The 26,647-nt window shown below is 40.8% G+C and overlaps 1 protein-coding gene and 1 long non-coding RNA gene across 6 annotated transcripts in view; one reads left to right on the top strand and one right to left on the bottom strand.

Annotated features, from left to right (window-relative positions):
• CNTN4 (contactin 4) overlaps positions 1-19,493 on the top strand; it is a 976,954-nt gene extending 957,461 nt beyond the window's left edge. For 3 of the 5 annotated variants that reach the window (XM_023218604.1, XM_023218608.1, XM_023218606.1), the window contains 6 exons: positions 600-834; positions 2,892-3,004; positions 3,522-3,708; positions 4,137-4,249; positions 15,375-15,543; positions 17,661-19,493. In XM_023218604.1, the coding sequence (XP_023074372.1) occupies positions 600-834; positions 2,892-3,004; positions 3,522-3,708; positions 4,137-4,249; positions 15,375-15,543; positions 17,661-17,761 (918 nt within the window). In that variant the 3' untranslated portion in view covers positions 17,762-19,493. The remainder of the gene's footprint in view (positions 1-599; positions 835-2,891; positions 3,005-3,521; positions 3,709-4,136; positions 4,250-15,374; positions 15,544-17,660) is intronic. The other 2 variants (XM_023218603.2, XM_023218605.1) reach the window with 2 other exon arrangements.
• On the bottom strand, positions 214-23,489 carry LOC111546981. Its single transcript, XR_002732988.1, has 4 exons — positions 22,657-23,489; positions 3,458-3,558; positions 1,616-1,725; positions 214-945 (listed from the first exon to the last, which is right to left on the bottom strand). It is a non-coding gene; the product is annotated as an uncharacterized LOC111546981 (long non-coding RNA).
• Between the last annotated feature and the right edge of the window lie 3,158 nt (positions 23,490-26,647).

Raw genomic sequence — 26,647 nt, 5'->3', positions numbered from 1 at the left:
AGTCACCAATTTATTAAAAATTGGCTTTGAGAGAAGAGGTGGGAGCTTTAGAAAGGGTTCTTCATTTTTTTTGAAAGATTCTAAACAGCCCCAGAAATTAAAATCTTTCATTTAGCCAGAGCACAGCAGTGAAAGAAATCACTCATCCCTCCAGCTGAACTCTTCCCTCTGAGAGGGAGGATCTTTGGCCAAGATGGTTTTTCTTCCTTCAGTGAGATCTTTTGTCTATTTGGCAATGAAGGAAGCTTAGTATTAGAGGATATGTGTTGGAAATACTGTTTTTCAGGAGACTGATGTCCAGTTTTGTTTTTTTTTTTTTTTTTTACAATCATTTCCAACCATTTCAGAGCTGGGTGTGCCCCATCAAAGAGCAAGCTCTGGACTACAGATCCTCATTACGTTTTCAACCCTGCCTAGGACCTTATAACTGTTTAAGACAGACTGACTGCAAGCCCTAAATTTAAAAGACTGTTAACAAAACCCCAAGTAAGATGGGTGGAGAAGGATGTAGACAAGAATGTTACGAGGGAAACAAAAACAATTTTTGCATTGGAATCAAACTACTATGATTTCTGAAGACCATATCCCTTCTTTCCCAGACGGTCCCTGAGGAATTACAGAATGGTCGAGGCTTTGGTTATGTGGTGGCCTTCCGGCCCTATGGTAAAATGATCTGGATGCTGACAGTGCTGGCCTCAGCTGACGCCTCCAGATACGTGTTCAGGAATGAGAGCGTGCGTCCCTTCTCTCCCTTTGAGGTTAAAGTAGGTGTCTTCAACAACAAAGGAGAAGGCCCTTTCAGTCCCACCACAGTGGTGTATTCTGCAGAAGAAGGTATGGTTTATGCTGCCTAGATCATTGACTGTTAATATTTCTTCAATTCTAAAATGTGAATTTTAGGATGTACAATCAATTTAGCATGGTACATATATATTGAAGGCATACCTGATTTGAGAAGAGGATAATGTAAAAACTGTGGTTCACTGTCCACCATGAATCTCTTAAAAAGATAGCAACTGCTCTGTACATGAAAACACATGGCTGTCCATTATTGATTCCATTGCTAAGGTCCAGAATTGCAAGTACCATATAAGATCTTCATATCTATCTATATGTTATCATTACTTTCGAAAGAATTTTATTTTTGAATTTAAGTGAATATCAGAATATAATTTGCATGTTCTTACCACTTGTATTTTCATAAAGCATATTGTACTTGTGGCTCATGCCTATAATCCCAGCACTTTGGGAGGCCAAGGTGGGTGAATCACCTGAGGTTGGGAGTTCAGGACCAGCCTGACCAATATGGAGAAAACCCATCTCTACTAAAAATATAAAATTAGTCGGTTGTAGTGGCACATCCCTGTAATCCCAGCTACTCAGGAGGCTGAGACAGGAGAATCACTTGACCCCAGGAGGCGGAGGTTGCGGTGAGCCGAGACCGTACCATTGCACTCCAGCCTGGGCAACAAGAGTGAAACTCCGTCTCAAAAAATAAAAAAAATAAAAAAATTCTCACTTATTAAAGAAAAGAGTAAGCCATGAAGCAATGTGATTGCGCTCACTGTCATCCATACCATCATTACGTTTAACATTTCTCACACATTATTACCACTTCCATGCTATCCCTGCTGTCAGGATGCCTCTCACACAGTCTTCATTACCATTGGAGTTTGTCTATGTTGTTTTAAAGCTGATGCTCAGAATGGGACCATGTTAAAACATCTGAAAGGTGAATCACTGATTTAGAGTCAGTGAAGATGCAATAACTTATTCCCAGTTAGAGAAATCATCCCCTTAGATTCAGTAGCCCTCCATGATCTAGCTGCTGCCTTTCTGTCTGACTCAGCTGCTGATGCCTTTCCCTGCATATTTCATGTTCCAACCATTACCAAAGGATTTACATTTATTCAAACAAGCTTCAGCCCTTTGCATAGGCTTCAACTTCTCTTAGATAATAGTTCATGTCTCTGGATTATGAAAATGAGAGGAAAAAGGGAAAAGGACAGTCAGCTGACATGACTAATATTCAAAAGAGCTGGGTGACACTTCAGGTTCACACTGCAATGTGTATGATCTTGGATAAGTCACGTATACTCTCTGGGCCTCAGCATCTTTGGTTGCAAAGGAGAGACTAGACTGACTGTTTCCCAAATTTCAGTTATTTTTGACAGATTTCTGCCATAGCTGTGTATACCACTTGTATATGTTAACATTCTTCTTTCAATAGTCTTCCTTAAAACAAAATTTAGTGGCCAAGCATGGTGGCTCACGCCTGTAATCCCAGCACTTTGGGAGGGGGATGTGGGAGGATAGCATGAGCCCAGGAGTTTGAGACCAGCCTGGGCAACATAGCAAGATCCCAGTCTTTACCAAAAAAAAAAAAAAAAAAAGCCAAGCGTGTTGGCACACATGCATGTGGTCCCAGCTACTTGGGAGGCTGAGGTGGGAGGATGGCTTGAGCTCAGGAGGTCAGGCTGCAGTGAGCCATGACTATGCCACTACATTCCAACCTAGGTGACAGAGTGAGACCCTATTTCAAAAAAGAAAAAGAAAAGCAGCTTAGCCATGTCATAAGCAATAACATTTGTGAGATGCTAATTGAGAAGGATCTGTGTTAAGGGAATTGCTGGTTATGAAAACTTGGTGCTTAAACTTAAGTGGGTCTTCTCTTCTACCCACACCTAAATTCAAAACCCAAACACTGGACAAATATTCACTACCACCAACTCCAGCTATCAATCAGTGCTCCTCTGCAAAATAAGGGTTTCGCTTACAATCATTAAGGACGATTCTATAACCATGAATTTTTTTACCTTATAATGCTAGTACCTATAATCCTGTCCTAATATAGCTGATAGAGTAATTACTGTCTCCATATTCATCTACAGAACCCACCAAACCACCAGCCAGTATCTTTGCCAGAAGTCTTTCTGCCACAGATATTGAAGTTTTCTGGGCCTCGCCACTGGAGAAGAATAGAGGACGAATACAAGGTTATGAGGTAGGCAAGACATATGTGCCTTGGGTCTGAAAGAGAATTTGTACCCCTTGATGAGTCCTCCAAGTCACATTCTTATAGGAAATGACCCACATTCCCACTTAGAGGCATTAGTTTTAGGCCTGGCTTCCGGCTGAACATTGATGGAAGCATTGAATTACTCAGCTGTGAGACTACCCTTTGTCTGTGTTATATTCCAGCGGTATTTTTCGAAGTATATGCAAATCTAAGCATTTATGGGATGGTTGGCAAAATGAGCTTTGACTTCTGATAATGCCCAATAATGAACGAGGGTTGTATCAATCTACCGTCTCACTAGGAAGCTGAGTACAAAAAAGGGACCCTTCTTACAGTGGATAATTTCTCAAGATATATGAAGTCCTTTGTCCTGATAGCTCTGCTCATGATGTGGTATAGAAAACTAACTCCATCATAAGAATCTGCATACAAAATCACCTGATAACATTGGAAATATCCCCATTGGGTATGGTTTCCAAGGTCTTTCTGTTTACTTTCTTAGGTTAAATATTGGAGACATGAAGACAAAGAAGAAAATGCTAGAAAAATACGAACAGTTGGAAATCAGACATCAACAAAAATCACGAACTTAAAAGGCAGTGCACTGTATCACTTAGCCGTCAAGGCATATAATTCTGCTGGGACAGGCCCCTCTAGTGCAACAGTCAATGTGACAACCCGAAAGCCACGTAAGAACAGATTTGCTCAGAAATAGTTTGGGGACTCATCACACATATCCCAAGTTTATTCCTTATCCCCACCTCCCAATGGTCATTTGCATACTAATTAGTAGCATGTGGATTCAAATTTCCCTCAGCATTTTAAGTGAACCTTTCCGTATACCATGCAAAATTCATTGCTCTGGAGGACAGAAAGAGAAATGTTTTTCTCCTTACTGGGAAGGGCTACTTCTTTTAGCTATAAATGTTAGGCGACCAACTGAATCTTTTTCCATTTGCAATGCTGTATCTCATCAGATTTTAGTGACCTTGAAGACACATATTAGTGCAATAGCCCATTAAATTGCCTCCACTCTCGAATTCTAGTAAGGAGATATTCCTCAGAATCCATTGAGACTTAATAATCTGTGACTTCGTATATCTTAATTCTTTTATAGCACCAAGTCAACCCCCTGGAAACATCATATGGAATTCATCAGACTCCAAAATTATCCTGAATTGGGATCAAGTGAAGGCCCTGGATAATGAGTCAGAAGTAAAAGGATACAAAGTAGGTAATTTCTTTTTTGCAGAGGCACCTAATCCTGCTGTGAGTCGGGGCAGTCTCCTCCATGAATCATACAGTTGTCTGCATTGTCAGTTTCCCTGGTGATGCTCTGCTACGCTGTAGGAATCGCTGCCTCCAACCTGGTTTGATCTGAGTTGTAGTCTATGGCAATTGGTCAGGATTTAGACAATCACCTTAACTTTAGGTTCAGGCAGCATCAATCAGAAATGGGTAAAGACCCTGTGTTTGGGTCTCCAAAAATACCCTGAAGAACCACTTTTTAAACATTTCTACTGTCAGCTTTGTTTTGCTCCTGTCTCAGTTGTATTTTTTTTTTAGTCAACTTAGTAGCCTCCTGATTAATCATTTTTGTTCATATGTTTCTATAGTCAAAAGAGTTATATAAAGAAAAAGAAAAAAGAGAGAAAAAGCAGCAAAATTGGAGAAAATGTTTGCCTGACCCCATAAATGTTGGCCTGTCTTTAATGAGAAAATGAAAAGAACATGTCTGTAGCCTTGTGGCAGCAATTAAAAGGGGTTATAAATATCTTGCAAGGTTTCCAGCTACCTGTTGCTACCTAACAAACCAAGGGAAGCTAGGAGCTAAAACAGCAACAATGTATCATTTTTTATGACTTTGCAATGTGGATAGGGACAGAATGGAAAGATTTTAGGGCTGGAATAACTAAGATGCTTCTTCACACACTTTTGGCTTCTTAGCTGGGATAGGTGGGAAAGCTGAGGTTGGCCAGTGATCATGCTCCCCATGAGGTCTCTCCCCACGGACAACTTGGGCTTCCTCACGGTATAGTGACCTCAGAGTAGTCAGACTTCTTACACAGTTGTCAGCTTCAAGAGGAAGAAAGCAGAAGCTGCCAGCCCTTTTAAAAGCTAAGGATGAAACTGGCTACTGTGAGGCCAGCTCAGATTAAAAGGCAGGGAAAATGGATTCTACGTCTTGTTATGAGAAGCAGCATGCATGTGCAGAGAGGGAAGGAACTGATGTAAACCAAATGCATGCAAACCAGAGCATGCATTGTGAAGACTGTGACTGCATTGAGAAGACTGTGACTGCACTGAGAAGACTGCACTGAGAGGACTGTAACTGCATTGAGAACATGCATCGAGAAGACTGACCAGGAGGCTGGCTCAAAACATCTGAACAGTGAATGAACTGAGGATATACCACTGGGTTAAAAAGCCTCAGAAGCATGATAACCACTTCACATATCTGAAGGGCTACTATACGAGATGACAAGTAGAATTTTCCCTCAAGTTTCCAAGGAACAAAACTATGGTCAATGGGTGAAGGCTACATGGAGATAAATTTTGGCTCTGTTTTGCCTTCTAGTAGTCAAACCTTGTAAAAAAAAATGAACCCTCAGAGGGTTCCCCATCACTGGAAATAATCAAGCATTACCTGCATTACCACCTAAAGAAAGGTCAGAAAGGGAAATATAGTGTGAGCATTTAATTATATAGCATTTTGTTCCCATTCAGTCCTAGAATGTTATGAGTAAATGACTTTTAAAAAGCGTTTGCGAAACCACAATCATTGGGTGATGCTGACAATGTTCTTGAACTCCAGTGGGTTTGTATTCATTCCTCAAAAGAAAAATGGTTGTTGCAATTTTGCAAGTCCCAGTTTTCACTGCAAAAGAAAGAGTATAAACCTGGGACTGGTTGTATGTGCCTGTAGTATAAGCTACTTGGGAGGACAAGGCAGGTGAATTGTTTGAGCCCAGAAGTTGGAGTCCAGCCTGGGCAATGTAGTGAGACCCTGTCTCTAAATAAAAATAAATAAATAAAATGGAAGCTTATAAAACCAAACCTAAGATTTTGAAATGTTTTCAGGCAGAAGAGCTTGGAAGTCAACATTTTCCGGAATCTTGTGAAATGGTCTTTTATCTACCACAAAACAAATGAAAGGATGGCAAAGGCATGCCTACTAGATAATATAAATGGCAGAAGCATGCAGGGCGGGAGCAGCAGCTAACTAGAGAGTGCTGCTGTCAAAGCGTACCAGCTGCAACTAACTTCCTGCCTCTGTTGCCTTGTGAAAAAGTGAGCACAATGCCCTAAACATGCCAATGTTTCAAAGATGGCAGCAAAAAAGATTGTTATGTAAAATCTTCCAATTGTAAAATGTTGGCAACACTTCTAATTTTGTTTAGTTTTGCTTTTAAACAACACTTGAGGCAATGGAATGCAGACCACGTAAAATTGCTATGCAGTCTGAACTAAGCCTGCAGGCTGCTGGCTTGTCACATTTTTGCACAGAGATGTTGAGAGTAGGACATAGGTAGTGCTGTCAGGCACTAGGTAAAGAACCTAGGATCATCAGAAAGTAGTAGGCAAAGCCAGAGCTGGAATTGGGATTTGACATAGAAGGTGGCAAAGCCTTGGATAATGTGACGAGAGAAGGACTTGGAAGACCCTCCCCCTGATGGACTATTTTTCCTTCATCCACATGGCACAGTGACTTGTATTCCACTAGTAGAGAAACACTCCCTAAGAACTCATCTACAGAACTGTCACTGGGTCCTTTTCTAAAACTAAACCTTTCTAGGAGGTTCATATAATATACAGCAGAAAGAGATAGGAGTCTGAGCATGGTAGTGCATGCCTGTGGTCTCAGCCACTCTGGAGGCAGAGCGGGGAGGATCAGTGGAGCCCAGGAGATCAAGGCTGCAGTGAGTTATGATCATGCCACTGCACTCCAACCTGAGAGACAGAGCTAGACCTGTCTAAACTGTAAAAATAAAAAGAGAGATAGGAAACCCTGTTTGGGGTCCTCTATTGGCTATGTGACTTAAGGTAAATCACTTAAACACTTTGGAACTGCATTTACTTTTTTATTAAAAGAGAAACTTCTAGTGTCTTCATTTTTCTCTGACCTTTTGCATATCCCCTATATCCCTAATCAGCCACTCAGCTTTCAGTTTTAGCTTAGAAGCCTTCCCTGATGGGCAGAGATCCCTTCATTTGCAAGAGTCTTTTTTTTTTTTTTTTTTTTTTTTTTTTTTGAGACAGAGTCTCTCTCTGTCACCCAGGCTGGAGTCCAATGGCACCATCTCGGTTCCCTGCAACCTCCACCTCCCAGGTTCAAGCGATTCTCCTGGCTTAGCATCCCAAATCATTAGGAATACAGTTGTGCACCACCACGCCCATCTGATTTTTGCATTTTTAGTAGATAGGGGGTTTCACCATGTTGGCCAGACTGCTCTCGAACTCCTGACCTCAAGTGATCTGTCCTCCTTGGCCTTCCAAAGTGCTGGGATTACAGGCATGAACTACCGCACCTGGCCTACTTGCAAGATTTTTTATAATACAATACTTTCCGTCCTCTTGGGTAATTGTAATTAACTGACTTGCTGTGAATCCCCAGACCGGGGGCTCCCCGAGGACAGTGCCTGAATTGTCACTATTATTTTTCCAGCCAAAGATGTGTTCACTATAGTTGTATTAGAATGGAGATTTCATGTCCTGAACTAAATTATTAACCTCTTAGTGTAAAATAATATAAAAGAGTTTATTTGATCAGTTTTATCTATGACAAAGGAGATATGAGGTGGGATAGGTTGGAAGATGAATGAGGGAAGAGAAGACTAAAAAGAAAAGAAAGAAGGCAAGAATGAAGATCAGGCGCGGTGGCTCATGCCTGTAATCCTAGCATTTTGGGAGGCTGAGGTGGGCAGATAACTGGAGGTCAGAACTGGCCAACATGGTGAAACCCCATCTCTACCAAAAAAAATACAAAAACTAGCCAGGTGTGGTGGTGCACCTGTAGTCCCAGCCACTCGGGAGGCTGAGACATGAGAATCGCTGGAATCTGGAGGCAGAGCTTGCAGTGAGCTGAGATCTCATGGCTACACTCCAGCCTGGGCAAGAGAGCAAGACTGTCTCAAGAAAAAAGACAGAGAGAGAGAGAGAAAGAACCATGAAAAAAAAGCAGATGTGATGTGGGCAGAATTGATTTCACCAAAACAAGGGAGAGAGTGGAAAAAAAAAGAGAGAAAAAAAATTTCCTTCCAGGTACACCCATAGAACAGGGAGACAAAGCACAATAAAAATGTAGAAAGCTTAAGGAGTCCCTGGGAATTACACATGTTCCATGGGTGAACTTGTAACTAGATTTGAAGTTCCTTTTCAGGTTACTGCTGAAAGAAAACGAATAGGCCAGGAGCTACCTAAGCTATTTCAGGCAACCAGGCAAATGTTAGCTGAGCAAGAAGCAAACCTAGATAATCTTTTTTTTCCCACCACTTTACCGATAGGAAAACTGAAGTCTGTTGAGTGTAGTAACTTGGAGTGCCTTCAGCTTTCTTAAGGGCAGGGATCAATATGCAAGCTGATGTTTGCTTCATGAACTGTGTCTAAAAGATTATAGCCATTTTTAGAAGAAAAATTGAGTAATGATTATTATTTAGTTGCCACTTATTTATACTCATGCTCCCTCTCAGAAACTCTCATATGGCCTTGCATTGGTAGCATCTTCCCAAAAAGGTCCTTCTGACACTTATTTTCTCAACACTTTTGCAGACATCTAGAAGATTCATTTGAACAGTATAGAATCAAGCAGGGTATGTGATGAGAATAAAGCAGGTCAAGACAAACACAAGGGCATCTCACCTTCCGGGAAAGATCTGCTGGGCTTAGTGTAGGACTTAGGGAAACGACTTATTTTTATAAGAATAAAATAGGCTGGGCACTGGGGCTCACGCCTGTAATCCCAACACTTTGGGAGACCAAGACGGGTGGATCACCTGAGGTCAGGAGAAGGAGACCATCCTGGCCAACATGGTGAAACCCTGCCTCTACTAAAAATGCAAAAATTAGTTGGGTGTGGTGATGGGCACCTGTAGTCCCAGCTACTTGGGAGGCTGAGGCAGGAGAATCACTTGGACCGGGGAGGCAGAGGCTGCAGTGAGCTGAGATTGAGCGACTACACTCCAGCCTGACAACAGAGCAAGACTCCGTCTCAAAAAAAAAAAAAGAATAAAGTAAAATATTGGAACAAATTAAAACTAGAGAGCTTGGAACCATTTCAGATCTGTGCAGCAGACCAGGTGATGTAACCTATTTGAACCATGGATTGACACTTTTTTTCCAAATGCGATTTTTTATGTTGGTTCATTGTATTTTCTAGATCCAGACTATATCTAAATATTAGTGGCGCCTCCATGTTGAGAATTTTTCTTCTAAGGGACAGAAGTGATGGATGTGTGTCAAGTGTGTGAAATGCTACAGAAACCACATGTGTTGGCAGTGGAGAAGAGAGTGGGTAACAGGGTTAGACCAGATGGTAGGAAAGGACACTTTCTGAGTTCTGCTTAATTTCCAGCTCAATCACTCCCCCTTCTTTTTAGGGATGGTACTGGAGGAGCCAGATACCCTACACCTCCTCAGCTACACCCCAAGGAATGTCACTGTAACTGACTATACATTTTGATTGCTACATATACATGTGAATGTTTAGAGATAAATAATTTAAAGCATTAGCTCTCTGTATCCACAGGTTCCATATTCTCAGATTCAGTCAACTGTGGATCAAAAATATTCGGGGGAAAAAAACACAAAAAATAATACAATGAAAATGATGCAGATTTTAAAAACAATACAGTGTAACAACTATTTACATACCATTTACATTATGTTAGGTATTATGAGTAATCTAGAGTTGATTTAAAGTATATAGGAGAATATGCTAAGGTTATACACAAATCCTATACCATTGTATATACAGGACTTGAGTATCCACAGATTTTGGTATTTTAGGGAGGTCCTGAAGCCAGTTCCCTGAATTACCAAGGTACCAATGAACAACTCTCTCTCTCTCTCTGTGTGTGTGTGTGTGTGTGTGTGTGTGTGTGTGTGTACCTCCCATGATATCTCACCTCCCATGACATCTCAGGAAACTCTCCCTAGTGTCACTTTCAGGGTAGTATTAGAGGCTGAATAAAAAGTGAATCTGATTGCAATGGAAGAGTTGACCTTTGCTAGAGAATTTGACCCATTAAATATGGCTATTGTTTATCTCAGACTGACCCTTTCCAAAGTTAAGTTTTCCTCTCAAATACTGAAGGTGTTGGGGTGTGGGTTTATTTTCCCGTCTTCACTAAGTTGTCTGGATTCTTTAGATCTCAGCTTGGGTAGACGGTCTCAACAAGAAGCTGACTTTAGAAAGTTTGAGGCCCCAAATATTTTGCCAACACAAATCCTTAAGCTACTTTATGACATTAGAGCTAAAGTAGAGCATCTGATTTTAGTATACAAATTAAACTACCTACAGAGCCAGGCAGATAACATAAATGAGTTATGTTCAGTCGATTCAGAAACTACTACTAATACATATAGTAAGCACCGTTCCGATTCATCTTAACTTTATATTTTGTTTTATTTTATTTAAGACAGAGTCTCCCTCTGTTACCCAGGGTGGATGTAGTGGTATGATCCCGGCTCACTGCAACCTTCACCTCCCAGGTTCAAGCAATTCTCCTGCCTCAGCCTCCCAAGTAGCTGGGACTACAGGTGCCCACCACCACACCTGGTGAGTTTTTGTATTTTTAGTAGAGATGGGGTTTCACCATGTTGGTCAGGCTGGTCTTGAACTCCTGACCTCAGGTGATCCGCCTGCCTCAGCCTCCCAAAGTGCTGGGATTACAGGTGTGAGCCACCATGCCCGGCCTCATCTTAACTTTGTAATAACCCATGAAGGTAGGTGCAGTTATTATCCCTAGTTTTACAGATGAAGAGCTATGACACAGAGTTTAGTAACTTGCCTTTCACATAGCTGGTATGTTGAAGACCTGGGATCTGAATACAGCAGTATGGATCCTGAGTTCTACATTTAGCCAGTTGGTTCTTCTCCCTGCCAGCAATAAATAAACATAGTAAGTGATAACAAAGTACTACAGAGAAAAAGAAGCCAGAGTGAGGGGAATAGAGAAAGCCATGGAGTAGACAGGAGAAATTTATTATTTTATATAAAGACTAAGGAGCCACTTTCAAGTGGTGTGATTTCATTTGGGCCTTGGCAGCTCTCTGAGAATGTCCCAAGTACTGCAAAAAAAAAAAAAAAAGGAGGTGCAAAGGTCCTGAGGTAGGCTTATGACAGTGTAGCAACATTGGAAGTGTTGGGACTATGACCAACTGCAGTTTGTGATTATTCAGAATGAGACTTCTCAACTCCAGCCAGTTGTTGCCAGACAGGAATATAGACCACTGGCTTAGTCTCTTTTATTCTGGATCACACTTTTGTAGAGTCTTAGGAACAGAATACCTGAGACTGGGCGATTAATATGAACATAAGTTTATTGACACCTAGTGCTGGGAGGGAGAGTGAGGAAGAAGGGAGAAGGGAGGAGAATAGAGAGCCGACTTGCCCTTTCATAACAGTACTAATTCCATCTGTGAGGGTGAGCCTAATCACCTCATGGCCTAATTATCTCTTAAAGGTTCACCTGTTAATACTGTTAAAATCGCAAATTTCAACATGAGTTTCGGAGAGGACAAGCATCCAAAGCACAGCGATCGGTGTGGCCATATCTTCCAGTTGTTCAGTAGAACCCACAAATGTTTAATGTATAATTTCTTTGTTTTGAAATGGTCACATCTAACTCAAAAAAAAAAAAATTAACACTATGACGGCCAAACAAATAATATATGCAGACTGATTATGACCCATGGGCCACTAGTTTTTTACTGTCTAATTCCCTTGGTTTGCGTTCCCCAAGACAGATGCCAGAGAGGGAAAGCAATTTGTCCAGAGCCCTACAGGTGGTAGCCAAGCTAGTCTTAGTTAAAAATCCAGGCTCTGAAGCCAGGCACGGTGGCTCACGCCTGTAATCCCAGCACTTTGGGAGACTGAGGCAGGCAGCTCACCTGAGGTCAGGGGTTCAAGACCAGCCTGGCCAACATGGTGAAAACCCATCTCTACTAAAAATACAAAATTAGCAGGGCATGGTGACACATGCCTGTAACGTTAGCTGCTTGGGAGGCTGAGGCAGGAGAATCACTTGAACCTGAGAGGTGGAGGTTGTAGTGAGCTGAGGTCACACCTTTGCACTCCAGTGGGCAATCTGTCTCAAAAAAAAAAAAATAAATAAATAAAAAAATCCAGGCTCTGGAGCACAGACTGCCTAGGTTTGAATGTAGGATCCACCAGTCGTGGGACCTGGGGCAATTGCTTAACCTCTCCAGGTCTCAGGTTCTCATCTTTGAAATCATAATAATAACATGGCCTTCCTTAAGAGGTTATCCATGTAAGCGTTTAGAACAAGCTTGTCCAGCCCACTGCCCACAGGCTACATGTGACCCAGGATGGCTTTGAATGTAGCCTAACACAAAGTCATAAACTTTCTTAAAACATCAGATTTTTTGCAATTTTTGTAAAGCTCATCAGCTATCATTAGTGTTAGCGTATTTTATGTGTGGCCCAAGACAATTTTTCTTCTTCCAATGTGGCCTAGGGAAGCCAAAAGATTGGACACCCCTGATTTAGAACATACAGTGTTCAGACATTCGATAATGGAAGTAGTCTATAATATTTGCTGCTGTTATCATTGTTCCCACAAATCCATTCTTTCCCCTTGTCTTCCACCCTAGATTATATCAAATGCAAGCACAGCCTTCAAGTCAATCAGCTCAACAAAGTATTTGGTATAAATAAAGGTTTTACAGGACTTTATTTGGGTTCTGCTGCAGTCCCTAATATTGCAAGACTGATAAGCAGTGCTGATAAAAGGGCTGCTTTTTCCTGGAAGTGTTTCTTTTGGATTTATATTTGAAACAAGTTGAATCCTCTGAGCTCTCGCAAGGACCAGAGGTAAATCAAAGCAGCAATTTATTCCTCAAAGCCAGATGTGACCTTGCATCCCATCAGCCAGCCCATTCTCCTGGAGGGCTGTGATGAGAAGCTTTGACACTCCTGAATGTGCCTGAGGATTTATTTGTGCCTAATCATTAGCAAAGGGATGCTGGGTCTGATACAACTGATGCCGCAGAGAAGAAGGGGACGCTTATGAATCTTTCTACCTTAAGGAAATTGTGTTTTCCACCTTGTATTAGAGAGACATAAATTAAGGTGATGAAATGCCAGGGAACAGATGGGTTCAAAACCATTCTAAGGGAATTTTACGAATTTCACTTGTGTCTGGTTTTGTCTTGAGACACGAGAGTGACCTTATGTCTCTAGCCTCCGCAGATCAGAATTTACAAGGGATCTTAGGGAAGGATGAGCTAATCTTGTGCTTCTCAACACATGATCCTTGGACCAGCAGCACTGGCATTAGCTGGGAACTTGTCAGAAATGCAGATTTTCAGGTCCCATCCCAGAAGTAATCACAAACTCCAGGAATGGGGCCCAGCAATCTGTGCTCAAACACGTTCTCCAGAAGATTCTAATCACGCTTGAATTTGAGAACTACTCATCGAATTCATCTAATCCATGATGCCTATCCCCCAGTAACATCACCTGCTGATCTTAAAAAAAAAAACCTACAGCCTGGGTCCCACCTCTGTGCAGTCTTAGGCAGGCTAGAGTGGAACTGGAGGGGTTTCTGACCTCCTCACAGTCAACACTTTGAGCTAGAGAGTTCTTTGTTGTGAGGCTGCCCTGGGCATTGTAGACTGTTCAGCAGCATCCCTGGTCTCTCTGTCCACTACAACAACAGGACCTGTTTAGACAAACATGTCTACAGACATGGCCAGATACCTCCCTGTGAGGCAAAATTGCTCCCCTGCCCCTCCCACCCTGTTGAAAACCACCGAGCTATAGCATAAGTGTTTTATTTACAAGCACCCCAATGGTTCTCACATGCAGCCAGGACCAAAAGCCACTGACCTCATCCAACCCTATCTTTTTAATTGTCAGGGGAAACTGCAGAGGATGAGCTTTAGTGGTTCTATAGGTAAAGGCACACTTTCCCAGACCTGTATATTTTGTTCCTGATTGGAGTCCATGCCAGTCACAGCAGGCAATCCCAGGTAGGTGAATGTGTTTTTAGGAGGCTAGTTGGCCACCTCATCAAATGAATCCCACTCCAGACTCAGAACCCAAGATGAAAACAGGACTGTTGCAAGCTTCAGATATGTCCAAGGTGACAATGGTTGCCTTTTTGTTACCTAGCCCCACAAAATGGGGTTCCAGAGGGAAGGAATGGGAGGTTACTACTGTTGCCTTTCAGATATCTTCTCCCTGTGCTGAAATGTCCTGTCTCTAAGAGTTATGATCATAATTTACTGTGCCTGGCTTGTGCTCTAACCTTTGCCATGTATGTTGTCTGATTATCTTTAAGCCTTCAGAGATACTATTTTTTACATGCTTCCTCTAAGCTAGGCCCTCACCAGATTCAAACCTTGTACAATCTTTTTTTTTTTTTTGAGTCTTGCTCTGTCACCCAGGCTGGAGTGCAATGGCGTGATCTCGGCTCACTGCAACCTCCGCCTCCCAGTGCAAGCAATTCTCCTGCCTTAGCCTCCAGAGTAGCTGAGATTATAGGTGTGTGCCACCACATCTGGCTAATTTTTGTATTTTTTGTAGAGACAGGGTTTCGCCGTGTTGGCCAGGCCTCGAACTCCTGGCCTCAAGTGAGCCACCCACCTTGGCCTCCCAAAGTGCTGAGATTATAGGCGTGGGCCACTGCACCCAGCCTCCTTGTGCAATCTTGAAAACACACTCCAGAAGAGTGGGTATTATTGTCCCCATTTTACAGATGACTGAAGTAAGGCTCAAAAAGGTGAAGTGGCCTATGATCCCCCAGTGGCCAAGTTTATTCTGATGCCAAAGCCCCTGATGTATAACAGAGCACTGTACATCCTTAAGGAGCTACTCATTTTTTCCATTTTCCCAGGTGTATCTGCTGAGCCTCCGAGAGGCTAGGCAGTAGGTAGAATCATGTTGCTGACGCCCCTGTTGTAATATCCTTTCAGCTCCTTCCTCGGAATAAAATGGTAGCTGCAGTCATGGCCCTCACCACAAATGAGACTTCCAAATGCAAGTGGGCAGCCAGACAACATCTACATTCCCTGCATTTTGCTGGTGCCCAGAGGTGAAAACAAATGAATGCTCCATCTTTGGAGCCTTTGTGAAGACGGCAGGTGACACCTGTTCTTTCTGTATTGGCAGGTCTTGTACAGATGGAACAGACAAAGCAGCACATCTGTCATTGAAACAAATAAAACATCGGTGGAGCTTTCTTTGCCTTTCGATGAAGATTATATAATAGAAATTAAGCCATTCAGTGACGGAGGAGATGGCAGCAGCAGTGAACAAATTCGAATTCCAAAGATATCAAGTGAGAATGCCTTTTTTTCTCCCTTTTCTCCTGCCTGTCTTATCTTATCAGCCTTCCAGATTGAGTAAGGGCTTAAAAGACATTCAGCCTGCAAAAGAAGACTTAAAATAAAATGGAGGACACTACCTCCCTTCTCCAGATGTTTGCTGGCCGTAGGCAGTTTCATGCAAAAATCAGTTTGCCCGTGTTGACTGATCTACTCAGTTGCTAATCAAAAATCAGATTAAAGCAGACACGAATCAGTCACTAAGGTTTTCCCATGTCAACCCGTTTATTTTTCTATGCATCTATGTAACCCCAGAATTACAGTTTAGAAAGTTAAAAGCATGACTCAGTCAGAAGGAAGAAGGAAAAGCATTGTTAAGTATGCTGTAGCAGTTTTTCTCCAGTGAAACAGTATATGCAGTCCAATGTCTTGGAAATATTTTGAATTTACTATTTATTTTGAATGGGTATATGTAAAATGTGCATCAATGTATATGTCTCTCTATAGTCAAGATTATCTTCACTTTCAAATATTGTTGAATAGCATGTGAGAATAGCATATTCTTTTTGAGCAAATACATTCAATTCTGTTTTTACAAATACCATGTTTGTAAATATCTTAGCAGCATATTATTTTTTGTTGTTGTGTGTGATCTCATTTATTTAAAGAAAAAAAAAAATAGCCAGATCCATGGAGACAGAGTGAGGCTAGTGACTGGCAGTGGCTGGTCAGTGGGGAATGGGGGCTTAGGTACTGGGTCTTCGTTTGGGGTGACAAAAAGGTTGAGGCGCTTGAGAGTGGTGCTGATTGCACAACGTTGGGGTATACTTAGTACCACTGAATTGTACATTTTAAATGAGTTAAAATGCTAATTTTGTTATGTATATTTTACAGCAATAAGAAACGAAAGACTGCGGTTAAATATCTAAGTGTAGATTTTCACAGGCTTTCAGATTTAGCATTCTGGAGATTAGGGGAGCATTGAATGCTGGAGATATAAATTTTCAAGACATCGGTAAAGAAGTGATATTTTAAATTATGGACAAAATCCTCACCACCATCCTGACTTTTAGTCATGTAACATCCCTCTGCTACGGGGTGATATGCCAGTGTTTCTCAATGGAGTTTATATTTACTGCATTTTTTTTTTTTTTTTTTTTTTTGCATACAAACACAAAAGGCATTTTTGTCTTAAAAGCAGGGACAATTGGATTCTTCACTTCATCAAACAAAGCCTCTAACTTCTGTTGAAAGGGAGCCAGATTTTAAGGCCATGAAAATACAAGACTGGGGTTTATTTATCTCACTTCATTAAAAATCTGACTTTGTACTTCATGCTTTCTTATCATTGCAGGGATTGGTATTTTTAGGTAGACTGATGATTCCTGGTTTTATTCATTACAAAAACATATATTAAGCAACTATATTGGTGTAATTATTAGGTAACAAGGAAGTGACTGTGAGCCAAACATGATCTGTTTCAAGGAATTTTTCGTTAGGTTGGTCAAAGAGATCTTACAAGATTGAAGAACCCCTGAGTGACAGTTGATAGCTTCTTACTATGAAAAATGTAAGACCCATAAGAAAATGTAAAAAGGATTGAGGCTATTTTGTTTGGAGAAAAGGGGTAGATTTAAACAGACATGGGTTTGAACCCCAGTTCAGCCATTTACTAGCTGGGTGATCTGGGCACAAATGACCACATCTGTTAAGTGAGGTAATAATAATACCTGGCCTTCGTCCAGTTTTTGCAAGATTTAAGTGTCATATTCATCTGTGCCCAGCACAAAGATAGAGTTCAAAAGGGAGTAGCAATTTTCATTTTGTTGCATCATTGACGTGGCATGGTATCTATCAGTACTGTTACTAGTAATATCGAAGTTTCTTCTCACATTAGATGGGAACATCCTTATTTTACAAATGCTTTGACAGAGGTACAGGGCTGTCCTCTACCCTACTCGCAGGTTCATAGCTAGGTAGTCATAGAACTGATATTTAAAAGCCATTAAGATCTTGATCATCATTTCCAGTAGAATCCACGCAGTTCTGCTGTTTCAAAAAGCCCCGTGGCCGCTCTTCCCTTTGAAGCTAGGATGGGGCTGTTTTGAGTGAATTTGTTCTCTCTTTTCAGATGCCTACGCAAGAGGATCCGGGGCTTCCACTTCGAATGCATGTACGCTGTCAGCCATCAGTACAATAATGATTTCCCTCACAGCTAGGTCCAGTTTATGACAAAAGTTATCTAAAAGACTTGCTGTTTATAATATAAGCAACATTTAGCTAGTTGTTTTGAAGACACCCAGTACTAAGTAATATTGTTGTTCAAGTACATCTTATTACTGGAATAAAAATGTTTTTTGCTTCTTTAGGAATGGCATTATACAGTACTTCCTCAAAGCAAATCTAGCTTTGTCTGAAGTTTCTTTGGAAACTCTGCAATGCACTGAAGACATCTGTAATATGATGTTACCAAAGCAGTTTACATATGTCCTTATATGCATATTTTTTATTATATATTTAGTGTTTTATAGAATTTTTTAAAGTTAACATATAATGTAGATATTACTTTTTTTCCTCAGCTGTAAAATGCTATGGACAACACAATCATGCAATTATAATTTGAAAATATTTCCTTTAAAGACAGAGTTTGAAACTCATCTTGGTAAATAAATTGCAAATTACTTGTACAGTTTTACAAGGATCTCGTGGCAGAACAGCTGAAGACTTGGTCTATAACTCAAGGCTGTTGTATGCAAATTACTCTTCTAGTGGTTAATGCATTGAATCAAGTCCTTTTGACATGTACAATATGTTTTCCCATGCCGTTGTGAATTTTGTTGTTCAATACAACTTGAGATGGTTTCAGGAATGGCTGCAATCTCAAAAGCTAAATTTACTGCCCAAGAGGCACCTTGTGCAATATTCCCATCCCTGAGTTTAGCATTGTACAGTAAGATTTTCTTTTCGCTCAACTAAGTTAGCATTGTCTTTGTAGTAGCACTATCTTAGACATTAAATTTGAAGTAACATATATCCTGTAGTAACATAGACCAAAAGTTACTATAGTCACCCAAGTTTTCAAAGGATAAAAGATAATTTTATTATCTTTAACTGTATCTATTTTGAATGTAAATTTAAAAAAAAAGTAATTCTCTGTCAATGGATTAGTAATTTCTTTACAAAATTTCTTATATATAATATGTGTATCTCTGTAATAATAGAGCCCTTCTTTTGAATCAAAATTACATATGGAGTTTGGAAGATTTCTCCTATTTCAACAAATAGTTGCTGCAAGAATTTTTAATATGACTCTATAAAAGACCTTTAGTACAATTGTATGGTTTCTTGATGATTCTGTTTTGCAATAGGTAGCCTAGTTGCTTTATATACTTTACCTTCTAAGTCTTAAAATCACACATTGGAAAATGACAATATCAACAAAACTGTATTCTTATGAAAAGAACTATTTGTTACAATGGGAAAGGTTTTGTAAGCAAACGCTAGTGGAACAGTGACATAAAAGGCAATGAAATTTTCTATAAACATTTTCTCATGTAAACATGCTGCCACCTTTTCTTCTTTCTCAGAGAACTCAAATTTGCTGTAATTTGTCATTTTTGCTTACAAATAATATAACTTTTCAACCTTCTTCTTATATTTATCCAATAAAGTCATAATCAGGATTCCATTTGTGTAAAAACTAGGGTGGTAACCGGAAAAAAAAAAATATATTGTCAGTATTTCAAGCTGTGTTCCTTTCTTAGTTTGATATGGTTACTTCTATGTTAAAATAAAATAAAATTTAAAATCACATGCAAAAAAATCAACAAAATAATAAAATGAATGAAAAAAAAAAGACACCCAGGGAGTTCCCAACCCCAGTGTAAATGATATTTACCAGTGATCTAGCATATGTAATCTTTTTTAAAGGTATTGTTAATAAATATTCTGTCATTTGTAAAGATACTTGTCTTTTGGGAGCATTTTTCCTGCCTGCCTGTCAGGGAATTTGTTAGCTTACCTTTGTGCTAATTATAATTTGGGATCATAGAGGGACTCAAAAGTCTCTACCCAAATCTAAATGACCCAGAGCTATTCCTTTGGAATTGACAACCCTGAAGACACGATTTCAAATCCTCTTTGGAAGTAGAGAGGGTCCTAATCCACAAGTAAATGTCTTGAAGATGAGACTTGAATATTTTCTCTTGATTAGCTAAGTCTTTTGTATATTTACTGTAAGTATATGTGTTGTTTCCCTCACCCCTCATTTCCAAAAGGATAAGTTCTAAACTTGAGCATTTAAGGCTCTTTTTTTTTTTTTTTTTTTGAGATGGAGTCCTGCTCTGTCACCCAGGCTGGAGTGCAATGTTGCGATCTCAGCTCACTGCAACTTCCGCCTCCTGTCCTGGGTTCAAGTGATTCTCCTGCCTCGGCCTCCCAAGTAGCTGGGATTACAGGTGCCCACCACTCCACTGGGCTAATTTGTGTATTTTTAGTAGAGACGAGGTTTTACCATATTAGTCCAGGCTGGTCTCAAACTCCTGACCTCAAATGATCTGCCCGCCTTGGCCTCCCAAAGTGTTGGGATTACAGGCATGAGCCACCATACCTGGTCCTTAAGGCCCTTTTTAATCCAAAACAATTTAACTGTGCATCCAGCTACGCTAAGCCCTCCCTGACCCTTGAACACTGCTTGCTTTTGGTCTCACCTCTGTGCCTTTGGTCTTATGGCTGCCCCTTCCTGAAATTCCCTCTCCACCCTTCTCTCCCATCCACATCCCAGCTGTCCTACAAACTGTCCAGCCCCAGTTTGTCTGCAAAGCCTTCCCATGTTTCAGTCCTTTATGACATTCTTCCTCGGAATTAGCTGCAACTCCTATCAATGCCGCTCATTTAGTAATTAATCAGATACTACTTTTGGAAATCTCTTGTACTGTTATCTTGCATTTTAATTTAACTCCTGTATTGTTACTTACTTTTCTTGTATGTACGCTCTTGTCTTCCCAACTAGATTGTAAGCTCCTTGAGGGCAGGGACTTTGGTCTTATCTTCCATGTACTCTCCATAGTGCCTAGCACAGTGCCTTGCAATAAATACTCACTGATTAATTGAATGAAGGGGTCTTTGAAGTAGCATTTTGCATCAGTTGCCTGCCTGTGTGCCATAGCAAACCAACCAGGGAAGACTGTGTCATTACTTTCATGATACGCTGAAAAGCGTTAAAAGGCCTGGCTTCTAATATTGTGCCTGGAAGAAGTATTTGACCAATCGGCTTCATCATCGGGTAAATGAGGTCCTGGATTAATTGAATCTAACTGAGCTGAAGATGTTTTAGAAAGTGCCCCATAAGCACCTCCACCCAAGCTTGCCTCATTTTTTGGCTTTCATGGTTGCCTCAGGTAGGGTCCACTGGTTGTAAGCAAAGAAACAACTCTGGGTAACTTGAGCAAACAAAAAGTAAGGAATTAGAATGACACAGGTTAGATCACATGAGCCAAGGAAACACTGAAGGAACAAGTCTTGAGGAGAATAAGAACCAGGCCACTCTGCGGGTGCAGACAGTTGGGACTTTGGAAAGTCTTTCTGGGATGCTATTGTGGGGATGAATCAGCTTTGTTTCCAATTTTGATGCCATTATGCTCAATATTCAGATTCCTGGGAAAGTGATCAGTTCCATTTGAGTTGCACAGCCAGAGTACCTTGATCAGACTAAGCCTATACTCATAGGGGAGGGATAAAGGAAAATTAAGTTGCTGTTTTCCAAAGGTAAGAGAAGAAATGCTGGGTTGGTATAAGAACAGATTTTCCATGCTTAGCCAGCCAAGGGGACTTTCTTCGGCCCTTAGCCCGAGTAATACACTCGAGTGGAATGAACATATTACTGCTTGAGATTTTTTTCTGAAGGAGGAGCACTAGGAAAATTTGCTTTGCTTGTTTAACCTTTCCAAGTGCCTACTCTTACCCTCTTTTTTTGCACGTGGAATCCACTTGTGACTTAACTGTATGAAAGGAAATTCTATTCTGCCAGATATTTGGATTCTCTCAGTGTACCTACTTTCTGTGGAGCCCACACATGCTACATACAAAGCAGCACGTTTCCATGGGCGCAGAAGACGTGGATGATAAGCTTCATTTCTCAGGTAAACTCTGAATTCTTCCAGCCTGTGAGGTGGGAGGTACATAGGCTTTGATATTAAGATAAAATGATTGTGTTATTCCCAACATCAAGATTGTGGTTGTTTATATCCAAGAGGCAATGTTAAATCCTGATTAACCTTTTCCCAGTCTCTTCCACCACCTTGCCTCACTACGAATATGCCAAAAAATGTTGTTGTAAAAAGTATACAAATAGCACATAATTAGCAACAAAAATGTCATGCCGTTTTTAAAGTAATCTAATGTAATCAACCAACAGGTGACTTTTGTTCACTACATTGGATTATCGATGCTACTGTTCTCCTCCATTAACACTTATAATCAGGAAGTGACTGTTATTTTCCTGTTGTTATAATTAGCAAAATGTTCTGGCTAAAAACGTTATGTGGCCAACCATAGTGATTTGGAAGGCAAGCCTTTAAAATCAAGGACTTATTGTCAATCTGTGGACATACCCCAGATTTTTCCATTACAAAATGCCAGACACTGAGGCCTTGCAAAGCCAACCTAATACAGAGACTAAGAATGTGGATCCTGGAGTTCGACTGCCTGGGGTGCATTGTAACGATTTGCTACTTATTAGGAAGGATAAAGTTTGTAAAACTCTAAATGCCTGGCTCTCCAAACAGTGATGATTTTATCATCCGTTATTGTTCCTTTTCTCAAGGGACTTTACCAGAACCCCAGAGGTAGGATGTGGATGCTTCTCGTCACCAAAACGAGTAGAACTCAGCTGGCATATTCATTATCACCTTTTATTTAAACATGATCATTTCTTAATATACATTTTAATATTCGATAATTTTAATCATATAATCAACTAGTTCAAACTTAGGCAGTAGGGTTCCCATTCAGATGCCAGGTTTTGCATAAAGCCTCCCTCAGCTTCCCCATCTGGAACCGACCTCGCATTTCTCCAACCTCCAGGGGATGGGGGTCAGTACCCACTCATGTCAGTCATCCCTTTGAACCTTGTATTTAAATCATTTTTGTTGGTGTCTTCCCCCTGATAGTAGACACAGAGCACCTCAGCGTTGGCATCTGGTGTGATTCCTCATTGTGCTCCCGGGCACCAGGCCTGTGTTGCTCCCATCTCAGACCTAGAGGGAGGAGAATATCTGGCCCCATTTCCTGTGACTTCCTCAGGCCCCCTGCCAGACTGTGATTACTAAATGCAAGTCAGGCTGCCCATTCTGCAGAGGCCCCTTTTCCCCTTGTGCTAAATGGGCCATGCAGATTAAATGTTCCAGCTCTGTAACTCAACTGTAAACTACAATACTCAACAGAGATCGCAGTTTAAATAAAATTGGCCTCTATCCTTTATCACCAGCAGTTATGGACTGTGGTAGGTTAGCAGAGCTCTAATGATATAGATCACATAGAGAGAAAGCTTTTTTAAAAAAAGGTCAACCATATGATCGATCTGAAAGTCTGGAAATTGGAAGGCTGAGCTACTTAAATATAGATACGATTACATGTGATATCCCCATTCTCTGTAAACTGGGTGTTTACCACATATCCTTATTAATTGTTATGAATAACACAGACTATATCAGGAAATATGTATGTCTTAGGACTTTAACAAATAGTCATATCTTTAATTTTTTTTCTAGTTTTCAAAGTGCTTTTCACATTAATAAGGAGGAAGACACTGGTTTTTACTCCTTTTTTATTTATGAAATGGAAGCAAAGAGGTTATATAGAAGCCCAAAGTAACAAAGACAATTAGAAAGTCAGGACTGGGCATGGTGGCTCACACCTGTAATCCCAGCACTTTGGGAGGCCAAGGTCGGGGGATCACAAGGTCAAGAGTTCGAGACCAGCCTGGCCAACATGGTGAAACCCAGTTCCTACTAAAAATACAAAAATTAGCTGGGTATGGTGGAGCGTGCTTGTAGTCCCAGTTACTCGGGAGGCTGAGGCAGGAAGATTGCTTGAACCCAGGAGGCAGAGGTTGTGGTGAGCCGAGATTGCCCCACTGCACTCTAGCCTGGGCAACAGAGCAAGACTCTGTCTCAAAAAAAAAAAAAAGACTAGAATTTAGAACTTAAACTCGTAAGTTAATGCATTTCATACACGTAGAAATAAGTACTTAGAGAAAGGACAGGGTGGAGTAAGGACCTAGACTCTGAAGTTCAACTAGAGAACATTATAGGACAAATAGATAGGCCAGAGGAAATGGTGAGGTAGAAGGGTGAGATGTCTGAGGTTCAGATGCTGGAGGTAGAGAAGTTCTGAGTGCTGGCCAGGCCCAGGGCACAGCCATCTGGAGGAATGGGATAAGATAGGTCCCTGGAGAGGGTTTTAGTTATTCAGCAAGGGACTATTGGCAGCCCTCTCTGTACCAGGCACTATTCTGGGCACAGAAGAATGATGTGGCATTCAGATGTGTGTGAGGGAGCCAAGGCATCAGTAACAGTATTTTGTCACAATACAGAGAAATGCAATGATAATAATAATAGTAAACAGTGATTATGCTTATAATATGTGCCAGTCTCAGTGCAAATCAACCTACTGATTTAGTTACCATTTATTATTCCTATTTTATACACAGAGGATTGAGGTTGAGAGGTTCACATTGTCCCTGATCACACAGTTGATCAGAGAGGCCAGGAATTGAAATGCTGGCGGCTTGGGTTTAGGGCCTACTCCAAAACATTAGGTGTCTCTATCTGTAAATAGATGACATATAAACAATAAGGTAGATAGGTAGATAAATAGATAGATACCAGTTCCCATAAGCAACAAGAAGAAAAGGCAGTCATGAGCTTGAGGCTCAAGTGGGATGATTTCTCTGCTTCTCTTTCCTTGACTGCAAATGTTGTTTTTTGCATGTTCATTGTCCTTGACTTTGGGTGTCTTAGAGCTGTTTCTTTAAACTCCGGCTACCCTGCAAGATCAAGATTACCCAATAAAATAGGAGAGGACCCATTAAACTTGGATTTCAGATTTAAAAAAAAAAAAAAGTTATGTTTCTCTATATAAGTATGTCCCATCCCATGTCATATTTATTTGAAATTCAAATTTAACTGAGCCTCTTATTTTTATTTGCTAAATCCGGCAACCTTACACCAGGAGGTCGTCATTACCCTCATTGAGATAATTAATTTGTAATTCAAAATTTCAGGGTCTTGCTGATGTGTTGTCAGATCTCTGAAGGTCAATGGCTCTGAGGGAGAGACCTGAAGTTTGTTGTTTTGAGTTCTGTTTCGTTTGCTGAACTCTCCTTCCCACTTTTCCTTGGATGGTGTGAGGATGGGATGTGTGTGTGTCCAGAGAGACAGGGCTGGTGGGTGAAGTTCCTCTTAGAGCTGGCAGAAAAGAAGTTTTGTTTTTGTTTTTGTTTTTGTTTTAAAGACAGTTTTGCTCTTGTTGCACAGGCTGGAGTGCAATGGTGCAATCTCGGCTCACTGCAACTTCCGCCTCCTGGGTTCAAGTGATTCTCCTGCCTCAGCGACCTGAGTAGCTGGCATTACAAGCATGCGCTGCCATGCCTGGCTAATTTTGTATTTTTAATAGAGACGAGTTTCTCCATGTTGGTCAGGCTGGTCTTGAACTCCTGCTTTCAGGTGATCCACTCGCCTCAGCCTCCCAAAGTGCTAGGATTACAGGCGTGAGGCACCACACCCAGCCCAGAAAAGAGTTTTAAGACAAGGGAATCTTTCCCCAGCAAAGGCCCACGTTATGTGGCAAGAAGGTGTTAAAGAAGTTGGAAGGGATTCCAGAAATATTCTGAAGGGTTAAAAACAATGGGCTTGTTGCCAAGAACATAAACCACAGCACAGCTAGTTGGAAAACTATGTAGTGGATGCATCATTTATCAACTACAATGTTGGGACCAAATATCCAAGACCAAATAACTGGCAGTTAGAATTGGCCCGGTTGTTCCTCTTGAATTTAGTGGTTAATACATAAGATATTGAGTGCGTACTGTGTGTCAAGCACTTGCTGGGCACTGGAGAAACTGAGATAAATAGGGTTAAGGCTTCCCTCCTGGTTCACTGAAGGAGACAGAAATACACTTATTAAAGGATGTTGTGAATAGTGTGACAGATAAAAGTATGAACAGAATTCTGGACCTGTGTTTCTTGCAAAACCTACTTATAATGAGGTTAAGTTCAGTCAAACACATTTTTTTTTTTACCATTGATCCCCCGTGATGATTTTTATTTGATTAAACGTGATTGTTATTTTCTCAAATTGGTTGCTTTTCTTAAAAAAAAAATGAAACACATTGACACATATTTTGAATACATGAAGCCATGTGTAAATATTGGCCTTCTGGGAAAATCTAGCTCATTGCCTGCTTTTTTTGTAAATAAAGATTTATTGCAACATAGCCACACTGATTGATATACTGCCGATGGCCACTTCTGTGCTATCATGGCAGAACTGAGTATCTGCCTCAAAGACCATATGGTCTTCAAAGCTGAAAATATTTACTATCTAGTCCTTTAAAAAGATGTTTGCCGACCAAGGATAGTGGCTCATGCCTGTAATCCCAACATTTTGGGAGGCCAAGGCTGGATGATCGATTTAGCCCAGTAGTTCAAGACCAGCCTGAGCAACATGGGAGACCCTGTGTCTACAAAAAAACTTTATAAATTAGCTGGGCATGGTGGCACACCCATGTGGTCCCAGCTACTCGAGAGGCTGATGTGGGAGGATCACTTGAGCCCAGGAGGTCGAGGCTGCAGTGAACCGTGATCACGGCACTGCACTCCGGCCTTTCCAGCCTGGGTGAGACAGGAGACCCCGCCTTAAAAAAAAAAAAAAAAAAAAGGCAGCAGCAGCTTGCCGACCTTTAAACTACGACGGCAGTACTTTATTGTTGATTTCGTTATTGCAATTTTCCCTTCGGGTTTATGTGTTCTTTCAGTTTATTACTTGGCAGGGACAAATCTTTGCTTTTAATTTTAATAAATGAAACAAACCTAATAAGACACCTTCAAGTTGAAAAGA

The sequence above is a fragment of the Piliocolobus tephrosceles genome, chromosome 2 (genome assembly GCF_002776525.5).
Source record: "Piliocolobus tephrosceles isolate RC106 chromosome 2, ASM277652v3, whole genome shotgun sequence".
NCBI lineage: Eukaryota > Metazoa > Chordata > Mammalia > Primates > Cercopithecidae > Piliocolobus > Piliocolobus tephrosceles.
This window is presented reverse-complemented; position numbering and strand designations above follow the sequence as displayed.